At 35.5% G+C, this 12171-nt stretch overlaps 1 protein-coding gene and 1 non-coding gene across 9 annotated transcripts in view; both read left to right on the top strand.

Annotated features, from left to right (window-relative positions):
* Positions 1-12171, top strand: part of DENND4A (DENN domain containing 4A) — a 122062-nt gene that overhangs the window by 74649 nt on the left and 35242 nt on the right. For 3 of the 8 annotated variants that reach the window (XM_032251001.1, XM_032251002.1, XM_032251004.1), the window contains 6 exons: positions 193-321; positions 883-1024; positions 1414-1545; positions 4659-4775; positions 5536-5667; positions 10590-11683. In XM_032251001.1, the coding sequence (XP_032106892.1) occupies positions 193-321; positions 883-1024; positions 1414-1545; positions 4659-4775; positions 5536-5667; positions 10590-11683 (1746 nt within the window). The remainder of the gene's footprint in view (positions 1-192; positions 322-882; positions 1025-1413; positions 1546-4658; positions 4776-5535; positions 5668-10589; positions 11684-12171) is intronic. The other 5 variants (XM_032251006.1, XM_032251009.1, XM_032251008.1 and 2 more) reach the window with 2 other exon arrangements.
* Positions 5098-5201, top strand: LOC116532201. Its single transcript, XR_004260761.1, has one exon. It is a non-coding gene; the product is annotated as a small nucleolar RNA U13 (small nucleolar RNA).

Below are 12171 nucleotides of genomic sequence, written 5' to 3'. Positions count from 1 at the left end.
CTGTGTGGTCTAGGTTGGTCTGAAGCTCCTGGGCTTAAGAGGTTCACCTGCCTTGGCCTTCCAAAATGTTGGGATTACAGGCATGAGCCACTGTGCCCTGCCACAATTATTGTTTAAAATGCATTGTTTTATTCTAGATGTATGTACATAGTGACATCTGTGTTTCTGTACAATTTTGAACTTATATTTCAGGTATGCTATCGCATTCTTATGCAACTCTGTGGACAGTATGATCAGCCAGTGCTTGCAGTTCGAGTGCTTTTTGAAATGCAGAAGGCTGGTATTGACCCCAACGCCATTACTTATGGTTATTATAATAAGGTAAATACCTTGATTTAATGGATAAAGAGTATTACTTTTGTCATTGTACAACCTTAAGTTTAATGACAGAAATAATTATGCAGGGGGTTATTTGTCATTTATTTTAGAGTATATAAAATAAATTTTGTCAAGGAAGACTTTTAGTTCTTTTTTATGTTATACAATCTACTTTGATTTTTTTTTTCTTTGAAACAGAGTGTCACTCTGTCACCCAGGCAAGAGCGCAGTGGCATGATCATGGCTCACTGCAGCCTTGACTCCCAGGCTCAATTGATCTTCCACCTGAGCTTCCTGAGTAGCTGGGACTACAGACGGGTGTCACCATGCCTGGTTAATTTTACTATTTTTTGTAGAGGCAGGTTTTCACCTTGTTACCCAGACATGTCTCGAATTTCTGGGCTCAAGTGATTCACCTGCCTCAGCTTCCCAAACTGCTGGGATTACAGGCGTGAGCCACCGTGCCTGGCCTACTTTGGTATTCTTTAGCTCGATTCTGAAACCAATGTATGTTCACTTATAAAAAATTATCTTACTAATTATTTTATTTTGTTGAATGAATAGGCTGTTTTGGAAAGTACCTGGCCTTCAAGAAGTCGTAGTGGCTATTTTCTTTGGACAAAAGTAAGAAATGTTGTTTTAGGAGTAACACAGTTCAAAAGAGCTTTAAAGAAACATGCACACTTATCACAAACAACTCTCTCAGGTAAGGGATGTATGTGTTTTACTTGTTTTTCAAAATTAATTGACTAGCTACAGTTTACATTTTTAGAAATTTTAAATAGCTTTAAAATATTGAATATGTTTTAGTTTTTACTGTTGTTAAGCAAATTATAATATTACTTTTCCCATTTAAAAACCACCAGATTTCTCTTCTGTTTCAAATGTTTCAATTTCTGACCACCTTTGTGTGTATTGTTTTAGTGTTCATTAATAACTCACAATAGGTTTATTTGTTATAGTTGTGTTTTGCTAAGTATTCAGCACTTTTCATGTTCAGTATTATATTGGTGGGTTATTAGCTTGAGCAACAAATTAATGTGTATTTTTCATACCTCCTTGAGTAGTAAAATGCTGTCAAATTGTGTTCTTAAGCAGATGGCAGTGACCTGGATGCTGTTAGTCATGGCAGCATGGATAGTGGTCATGGGACACACACTGTGGAGCAGGCACCTTTTAATACGGGTTTAATCAAAGTATATGCTACTGATGATAGATCTAGTACAGGTTTGTGTATGCTTATGTATACATTTATTATAGTACATTTTTAAAACTAGATTTGCTAGCCTATGGTTTTTTTTTACATTTTCATTTTCAGTGATGTGTTTAACTGTCACTTTTTCATTTTATATATTAGGTATTTGATTTGATATTAAATTTAATAACTATATGAAATTTTATTCATTTTTTATTTGAATAGAAATAAAAGTTTTAAGAGTGGTTATAAAGCACTTTATTCAAATATTTTGTCCGTGATAATCCAGTTAAATCTGGGTTACACATAGATCTCTTTACCCTATCATTTTCTTAGATAAATTCTTTGAATTTGTGAAAATGATACTATAGTTTTTTTAAAAAAGAAACATAGTTCCGTTATAAGTTAATAGTATTGTACCAACATCAGTTTCCTGGTTTTGACAATGTACTATGGTTATGTAAGGTATTATTATGGGGGGAAGCTAGGTGAATCATAAGAAGGAACTGTCTGTACTGTAATGTTTTTGCAATTTCTGAGTCTTAAGTGATTTAAAAAGTCATAAAAATTTTAAATATATAAAAATACAGCATTCTAAGGCTGGGTGCGGTGGCTTATGCCTATAATCCCAGCACCTGGGGAAGCCAAGGTGGGTGGTTCACTTGAGCCCAGAAGTTTGAGACTGTCCTGGGCAACATAGTGAAACCCTGTCTCTACAAAAATACAAAAATTAGCTGGGCATGGTGTCCCATGCCTGTGGTCCCAGCTACTAGGGAGGCTGAGGTGGAAGAATTGCTTGAACCTAGGAGGTTGAGGCTGCAGTGAGCGATGATCAAGCCACTGCACTCCAGCTTGGGTGACAGAGTGAGACCCTGTCTCAAAAAATTTTTTTAATTTATATATACATAAAATAATAAATAGTATTACATATGTATATGTAATAGTATTTGTATAATATATGTTTGTATAATTCATATACACATAATGTGTATATATATGTGTATATAGAATTATATATTTTATGTGTATATTTATATATGTGTATATATAGAATTGTATATTTCAGTGCTAGAATTGTAGTGCCAAAGATGGCATTAATTTAATAGAAATATAAGATTTGTATATCAGCTTTTCTTAAGTACTATTACAACTGACACACAAATATAAATTATTTACATAATTCTGTTCTTTTTATTATTACATTTCAAAAATTACACATAACTTTTGAATATAGATAAGAGCAAGCCCTTCAAGGACAGCAACTTTAAAAATTGAAGCATTACTAATAAAATATGAAGGCTCCTATCTCTGCAAATGTCAATATTATTTTGGTCTCTCTCCTTTTATACCTACTTGTAAGATTAATAAATGTAAGCTAATTTTGTTGAAATGTAATATTCACAGTTATTCTTCCTTGAGTGGTTTTATTCCTTGATTATACAGTATGATTTCAATCAGTTGTAATAGTTATCCTCTGGCATTATCTCTTCAAAATGAAGAAATCTTACCTGTTCACTTTGGCTTTTAAAAAAGCTATCTTAGGTCTGGTGCAGTGGCTTGCACCTGTAATTCCAGCATTTTGGGAGGCCAAGGCAAGTGGGTCACTTGAGGCCAGGAGTTCGAGACCAGCCTGGTCAACATGGCAAAACCCCATCTCTACTAAATATGCAAAAATTAGCCAGGCATGGGGGGGCATTCCTGTAATCCCAGCTGCTTGGGAAGTGAAGGCATGAGAATTGCTTGAACCCAGGAGGTGGAGGTTGTAGCGACCCAACTGCACTCCAGCCTGGGCAACATAGTGAGACTCTGTCTCAAAAAAAAAAAAAAAGGCTATCTTAAAATAGTGCAAAACTTAATAAAAGCATGAATTTCATCAAGATTATTCTCAAATTTTTCTGTTTCTAGTTTCTTTAGAAATGGACCTGATGAAGTTTAATTAGAAAATATAAAATCTCAAAATTGTAACAGAGTAAATACCTAGTGATACTTAATATAATTTCATTAGAGAGTGCTTTACAAGTTTATAAAACCATTTTTCATGTATAGTCTCATGTTATAATAACCTCGTGTTTTACAAATTTGGGAACTTGAAATTGGAACAAAAAGTTATATCGTTACTTAAAATCACATGTCTCCTAAAATAGAGAACTAGGATTCAAAACCTTATCTTGTGAGACTAATCTGGCGAAAACAATTTTCTAAAAACGATGCAGAGCCTCTTTAGCTTAACAATGTAGTAGACGTTTTTTTAAAAATATTGATAGACCTTTTTCCTTTCTTTGAGATAGGGTCTCACACTGTTTGAGATAAGGTCTCACATTGTTGCCCAGGCTGCCCAGGCTGGAGTGCTGGGGTGCGATCATAGTTCACTGCAGCCTTGAACTCCTGAGCTCAAGTGATCCTCCCACGTCAGCCGCCCAAGTAGCTGGGACTATAGATGTATGCCAACGTGCCTGGCTAATTTTTTTATTTTTTATTTTTGGTAGATATGAGGTCTCACTGTGTTGTCCGGGCTGGTCTCAAACTCCTGGGCTCAAGTGATATGCCTGCCTCAGCCACCCAGAGTACTGGGATTAGAGGCATGAACCACTGCAACTAGCTCCTTTTGCTTTTCTTAGCAATATATTTAACAGTAGATATTTATCTTATTTCCATGTATTTGTACATTAATTACCTATCAATAAATTTGAAGAAATCCAATTTTTTAGTTAAATCATTTAAACATTTAGCTCTTATGATCTATGTGTGAATGTTCTGTTATAAATTCTATACAGATTTCTCTTCTCTTGCTTAGTTGAAACTCAGACTTTCAACTAGAAAGGTCACGGACTTGTATAAAGAATGTCTGGTTCGTCTGTGTCTTTTGGAGCTCATATAGTAGTGTGAATGTACATAGTTACTTCTGACTACAGTGTGGAGCCAAGAGAGTAAATTATTTCAAGATCACCTCTTTCTTATATTAATAGAGATGATGGAAGGGGTAGCTAACAAAATAATACTTTAAATTGGAAGTTATCCAGAAAAAAATTTATAAGAAAATTCAAATGCTAGTATGTTGCTCCTAATTCCAGTTGTACTCACTAAAGAAGTTTATGGTAGAGTTTTGTTTCTTTCTTTTTTTTTTTTTTCCCTTTTGTTTTACCAGGTGGCCAGTCTGATCTTGGATATAATTCATTATCTAAAGATGAAGTTAGAAGAGGGGATACATCTACTGAAGACATTCAAGAAGAAAAAGATAAAAAAGGGAGTGATTGTAGTTCCTGTAGGTATTAAGTCAATATTGTATTAAATCGTGAACTTATATTCATAGAAAGTACAAGTGCTTTTATAAAAGTCCTGTTGTTACTTTCCATTTTCCCATTGTAACTATTTGTCCCGTTACATGCCCTCTCAGCCACCACATACTCTCATACAAAAGCTTTATGTGTGAAGTATATAGTCTCAGTGGCAAAGCACTCCCCAAATCAAATACCGTTAGAATGAATGCTATGTAACTCCCAAAATACGTGTATTTAGTAGAAGTATATACACAATTCTTGAAACAGTATTTTTTTCTGAGATTTAACAATATTTTAAAGGTTGTGATCCTTTTGTAGTTCATGAGCATGATGATTGGGTGTTCATGCATGTTTGTGAGATGTACCACCCTTGAACCTTGTTATGACATCAGCACCTTACCCGTTAGACCCGAAAAAAAAAAAAAACTAAAGTTTGTTAAGGATTGTGATTATATTTACCTCCTTCCCCACTCAACCAAAAGCATTCCTTTACAGTCAAGGAGGAAATATAAAATTTGTGCATGGACCTTATGCATGATCAGTATTCAGTAGTTTGATCTATACTTTGAGGCCTCAAATAAGTGAAATCACTTATTTGTGGTTGACCAACAGATATAGAGGTGTTCACCATTTTCTTATCACCTATTTTCAAACAAAAATATGTAGAACTGGAAACCGCTCTTGATACCTCCTACAATGTCTATAGATTTTACTTCACTAGCATTTTCATTTTCATCTTTACAGTGTCAGAGAGTGAGAGTGCAAAAGGAAGTGCTGATTGCCTTCCTAAGCTCAGTTATCAAAGTTCTTCCAGCATCGTTCGTCTCACCGGTACAAGTAACAACAGTGCTGATAAAATAGCAGGAGAAAGCATGGGTAAGTTGTTATGTGCAGAATAATTTATATCTATCTGCATGATTAGTGAATACTTATTTTTTAATAGTCTTAATTTTTCAAGGTTATTTTAAAAATTGTTTTGTGCAGTCTCTCTTGGTATAGCTTAGTAACTTGAGTTCTACATTTTATAACATGCTGTGTTGAGGCTTGCATTATAACAAGGCATGGGGCAGACCTACAGCTTTTATGCTGTCTTTTGAGTTTAGACTGTTGGGACTCTTTGGAAGGGGAAAGTGGAATCAGGAGAGGTGATGAATCTTGGGGTACCATACACCTAGTTAAGTTTCAAATGAAGTATATGGTTTATTAGTTTCATATTATTCCTGTTTTTCCAGAGGCAAAAGGATAGTCCTTCAGATAGTTTAAGTAACAATACCCAATGATTTTTCTTTTCAAAGTCTTAATATGAGAAAACGTATATATTATTTTATATTAGATATGTTAATATAAAATATAGCAATGCTTCTATCAGAGGGGATATTAGCACTATGTTAAAGATGAGAAAACTAAGGCATACTTCAGTGATTGGCAGGTCACATAAATGGTCAATAGTTAATGGAAAAGTCAGATTAGAAGTAGAATAATATTTGGCCTCACAAGTTTTCCACCAGACCATTTTTAGGGGATTAAATAGACTTAAGATTCGGAGTTATTAGTGTTAATAGTGTGATTACCTTGTAACTTTTTTTTTGTATTAGCTTAATTTTGCCTGATATTGTAATATAAAAAATATTGAAGCACATGTGCTGTCAAGGCTGAAATATCTCTGTGTTTCAATGGCCTTGGTGAATTGTGTTTGGTTTTTTGCAACACGTTAGATATGCCTCCAGTTCAGGTCGGCAGACTAAGGCACAGGGACCAGTTTGGCCTGAAGCCTGCGGCTGTACCGGCCCACAAGCTAACCAAGCTCTAATGGTTTTTATGGTTTTAAATGGTCAGAAAATAATCAGAGAAGACCAATACTGTGAGACACACGAAAATTTTATGAAATTCAAACCTCAGTTTTCATAAATAATGTTGTGGGAACAGACGTGCTCATTCATTTCCATATTGTCTGTGGCTGTTTTTGCATTGTAACAGCAGAGTTGAGTGGTTGTGACAGAGACCACACGGCCTGCAAAGACTACAGTATTTACTTTTTAGCCCTTTGTAGAAAAAGCTTGTGGAACCCTACCCTTATCTATCAAGCAAACAAAAAAGATGACCTATAACTCTTATTTTGCATTTCTTTGTTACATAATTGTTATAATGTAAACATTAAAAATTTTTTCATCAATATCATGGAGTTGTTTCACAACCACTTAGTCCTTTGTAACTAATTTTCTAATTATAACTCTTAATAGCTTGCCTTTGATCTTTATTTTATTCTTTCATTTCTGTCTGTTCATGCTTGTCCTCCTCTGAAGATCTGCGTTTAATATTTTTATTTAAATATGAGTGTAAACCATCCTTTGATCTTGACATTTTGTCAGAATAATAAGCATCTGGTTAACATCTGGCTTTCAATTACAAATGAACTTTATAAAAGTCTAGAGTAGATTTCTTTGGTGTGAAGTAAAGTTATTTATCCTTGATGCTTTTGGCTTGAAAACTCTCATCTGTTAAGTACTATGGGTTTATTAATGCTGCCAAAGACCATACATGGGATATATAGGACTACTTATTATATACTTGTATATACTAGGATTTTGAAGCATTTTTCAAGTTCATTTATGTTTTGCAGTACAATATATGAATATTTTATTTATATCATTGGACACCCTTGTATATGTATATATGTGTATATATATGGGAGTAGAAAAAGATATATTTTTATGTTTGATTAGATTTTGAAATAAACTTATCAGTCTAATGGTCATCTTGATTTTTTTTTTTTTTTGAGACAGAGTCTTACTCTCTTGCACAGGCTGGGGTACAGTGGTGCAATCTTGGCTCACTGCAACCTCCACCTCCCAGGTTCTCATGTCTCAGCCTCCCTAGTAGCTAGGATTACAGGCATGCACCACCACACCTGGCTAATTTTTGTATTTCTAGTAGAGACGGGGTTTCACCATGTAGGCCAAGCTGGTCTCAAATTCCCCACCTCAGGCAATCCACCTGCCCCGGCCTCCCAAAGTGTTGGGATTATAGCTGTGAATATAACATATTATATTCCAGGTTGGTTTACTGGCTGCAGTTACTGCCTAATAGACAGTATTCATTCAGTAAATATTCTTTTAGATTCTACTATATGCCAGGCGCTACTGGAGATATAATAAGAAACAAAAAAATAAACATGGATCCTGCCTTCATGGAGACAGCAGGTAGAAGGGATGGGAAGACATTAATCAAGTACATGTGAGAGTGCTCTTAGACTAAGTACAGAAGGACAGTGAAGAAGGACAGTTAATTGCTATGAGAATGTAGATATGTCCTAGGTTTGGGGTCTTTAGACAGGGAAGACTTCCTTCAGCATTATCATTTTTGAGCTTAAATTTCAAATATGAGTGGAAAATAAATGAGAGTGGGGTCAGAAAGGAGGAATTGAGAGGGTTCATTCCAAGCAGAGGGAAGCATGTCTAAAAGGCTGTTTGGTAGGAATCCTACAGCATGTTCAAAGATCTGAGAAAAGGCTAGTATATCAGCTAGGCATGTGTTCAGCTTTAAGTCTCAGAATATATGATTAATAAGTACTGTGCTTAAAGAATTTGTGGTTTATTTTTCTCAAATAGGAAATTCAGAGGTAAGCAATTGCTCTAGATGTTGGTTCAACTGATTTGCCATCAGTTCTTTTGACCTAATCATGATTACAGTATGGCCACCAGTAACTCCACACATCACCTATCGAATCAAGGCAAAAAGAATGCGAAGGGAAGCACCAGCCATATCTATTTCTTTTGTCAGGAAGGTTTTTCCAAAAACCCTCACAAACTATACCTTAATATCACTGGCCGGAATCGTGTCATAGAGCCATCTAGCCCAAGGAAGTTAAATAGTTTGTAGTCTTTGTGTTAGAGGCATGTAGCATCCAGCCTAGCTTATAGAATTCAGCATGTGTGTAAACTTAGGATCAGGCAAACTTTTTTGTAAAAGGCTGGATAGTCAATATTTCAGGCCTTGTAGGGCACATACAATCTCTCTTACCTGTTTTTCTGGGTGCATGATTTTTACAACCCTTTGCAAATGTAGAAACTGTTTGAGACTACATAAACAGGCCTCAGGCTAGATATGACTCGTGGGTATAGTTTGCAAACCTCTGGTAAAGTCTGATAACAGACTTTGTCTTCAGATCATAGTATATCACTGACTCTGCAAAGGAGCCATTGCACATCTATTTAGATACAATTTCAGAGCATAATCTTTTGGTTATAAGATTTCCTTCAGGTCTTTAGTAATATTTAAACTGTCAAGCAGAACATTTCCCAGAATATCAGAAGAAAGTGGGTTTTTTATTTCTCATGTCCTCAATCGTAAGCTGATGAAAAAAAGAATAAACTGCTTCTCTGTCATTTTTCTTGTTAATGGTATATACTATTAAGTAATAGTAGATATCAGCTTTTATGACCTCTAGTATCCTGTCTTATCTCTTGCCCTGCCATTTGCAAGAAAAGGTACATTTTTAATACTTGTCTGGCTATAGTGAGCTGATTCTGTGGATAAAGCACGTAAGAAGAATAGTTGAGATACTCTACCTAGACTAATGCTTTAGAGGACTCCCACATATAGTAAGAACAATTAAAGTGATCAGAAATCTAGATTTCTGCTTTTAGTATTATCTGAGTAATTTGGTAGAAAGCAGTGAACAGTGTTTTCAAATAATGTGAAGTGGCCATTAACATTTGACTGGTATGAACTTGCAGTCAGTATGTTAAGCAAATGTAAAATTAGCCACATTTATAGTTATAATGATTTGGAGGTTTTTTTTATTTTAAAGAAAAAAACCCTTTATTTATGGATAAAGTTAACATACTTCCATTTTGTTTCGTGTTTTGGATGTTTTTCTTTTTCATTTTAATAAGGAGAAGATTCACAATTTTGGCTGGGCATGGTGGCTCACACCTATAATCCTAGCACTTTGGGAAGCCAAAGCAGAAGAATTTCTTTTTTTTTTTTGAGACAGAGTTTCGCTCATGTTACCCAGGTTGGAGTGCAATGGCACAATCTCAGCTCACCGCAACCTCCGCCTCCTGGGTTCAGGCAATTCTCCTGCCTCAGCCTCCTGAGTAGCTGGAACTACAGGCACGTGCCACCATGCCCAGCTAATTTTTTGTATTTTTAGTAGAGACGGGGTTTCACCATGTTGACCAGGATGGTCTCGATCTCTTGACCTCGTGATCCACCCGTCTCGGCCTCCCAAAGTGCTGGGATTACAGGCTTGAGCCACCGCGCCTGGCCTTAGAAGAATTTCTTGAGCCCAGCAGTTCAAGACCAACTTGGGCAACATGGTGAGACCCTGTGTTGTCCAATTAAATTAAAAAAACAACAAAAAAAAGACAGAATCTCAAGGTCATCTAGTACAACCACAATTGTAAAACCATTGTAATTTATTTAGTGGAATTAATATAAATTCATTATTAAATATAATCTTAATTGATAACATTTTTTAAAAAGCAGTGCATTCTAATGTCTAGGAGCATACCCTTTATAACTGGACATGTCTGAATTTGAATCCCAGTTCTGTCTCTTAAGGACTCTGAGCTAGATAATTCATCTCTCTGAGTGTTCCTTTTTTCTCAACTCAGAAGGATATTAGAATGTTTACAGTAGGTAATATAAGTAAAGTGTCTAGTATAGTATCTGTCAAATAGCAGACACTCAGTGAGTGCTTGTTATCATTTTTATCGCTAGAATTTTAAATGTTTAAGATGACTTATATTTACTATTATATTTTCATGGCTAAAAACACTTTGCTTGTTTTTCAGAAAGCACACCTGAACTGCTCTTAATATCATCTCTTGAGGATACAAATGAAACAGGAAACATTCAAAGTAGATGCTTCAGAAAAAGACATAAAAGTGACAATGAAGCTAATTTGCAGCAGCAAGTGGTCTGGGGAAATAGAAACCGTAATCTTAGTGGAGGGGTACTGATGGGATTTATGCTCAATAGAATTAACCAGGAAGCAACCCCTGGAGATATAGTTGAAAAATTGGGAGCCGATGCAAAAATTCTTTCAAATGTTATCTCAAAAAGGACAAGACCAAATACTCTTGATATTGGGAAGCCACCTTTAAGATCAAAAAGAGACAGTTTAGAAAAGGAATCTAGTGATGATGATACACCTTTTGATGGTTCTAACTATTTGGCAGATAAAATGGATTCACCTGTTATTTTTGACTTAGAAGACTTAGACAGTGAAACAGATGGATCAAAAGCAGGATGTATTGCTACACAAAATCTCAAGAGAATTCAGCGTATGAACAGCAGCTTTTCAGTAAAACCTTTTGAAAAAACTGATGTTGCAACAGGATTTGATCCCCTCTCTCTTTTGGTTGCTGAGACTGAACAGCAAAAAGAAGAGGAGGAAGAGGATGAAGATGACAGCAAAAGCATTTCAACACCATCTGCTAGGCGTGATTTAGCTGAAGAAATCGTGATGTATATGAATAATATGAGCAGTCCTTTGACAAGTCGTACACCAAGCATTGATTTACAACGGGCATGTGATGATAAATTAAATAAGAAAAGTCCAACATTGGTCAAGGCATGCAGAAGATCTAGTCTGCCTCCTAATTCTCCTAAGCCAGTGAGACTTACCAAATCTAAAAGTTACACAAAAAGTGAGGAGAAACCAAGAGATAGACTTTGGTCTTCTCCAGCCTTCTCACCTACTTGCCCATTTAGGGAAGAATCTCGGGATACATTAACCCACTCATCACCTTCATTTAACTTAGATACACTACTAGTACCTAAACTAGATGTTCTAAGGAACAGTATGTTCACTGCTGGAAAAGGAGTTGCAGAGAAAGCAAGCAAATGGTATTCAAGATTCACCATGTATACCACATCATCTAAGGTAAGTTTGGTTAGTATTTGCTACTTTTACAGTCACACACACACACACACACACACACACCCATCACCACGAAAAGCCCCTTGCTTGTTTTAACTCTTCTTCCTAAACATAGCTTTATAAAAATGACTCATGGAGTGTGTAAGTTTTGTAAGTATCAGAATTTGAACTGCAATAATAACTACAAAAGAAAAAAAAATCTTACTAAGGTTATATTTGTAGTTCAGTTTTGAAAGACAGTGATTTGTAACTGGAGTAAGAATTAGTGTTATTTGAAAGTACTTACTGAATTTCAATATTTCCTTCAAGATGCAGATTTTTTTTTTTTTCCAGACAATGTGTCCAGTATGCCCTCAAAAATTACCAGTCAGGCATATGATTTGCCCTTCTGGTTAGGATGCAGTAACTTAGGCTAGACTTGCATATCGTCCTCTAAGAGCAAAACGCTAGATGAAATAGAGGAAGTATCTGTTTAAAGTCATCAGAGAACT

Source organism: Sapajus apella, unplaced genomic scaffold (genome assembly GCF_009761245.1).
Source record: "Sapajus apella isolate SASKATOON/1434 unplaced genomic scaffold, GSC_monkey_1.0 scaffold74, whole genome shotgun sequence".
NCBI classification, from domain to species: domain Eukaryota; kingdom Metazoa; phylum Chordata; class Mammalia; order Primates; family Cebidae; genus Sapajus; species Sapajus apella.
Note: the sequence above shows the minus strand (reverse complement) of the source record. Positions and strands in the feature narration are given on the sequence as shown.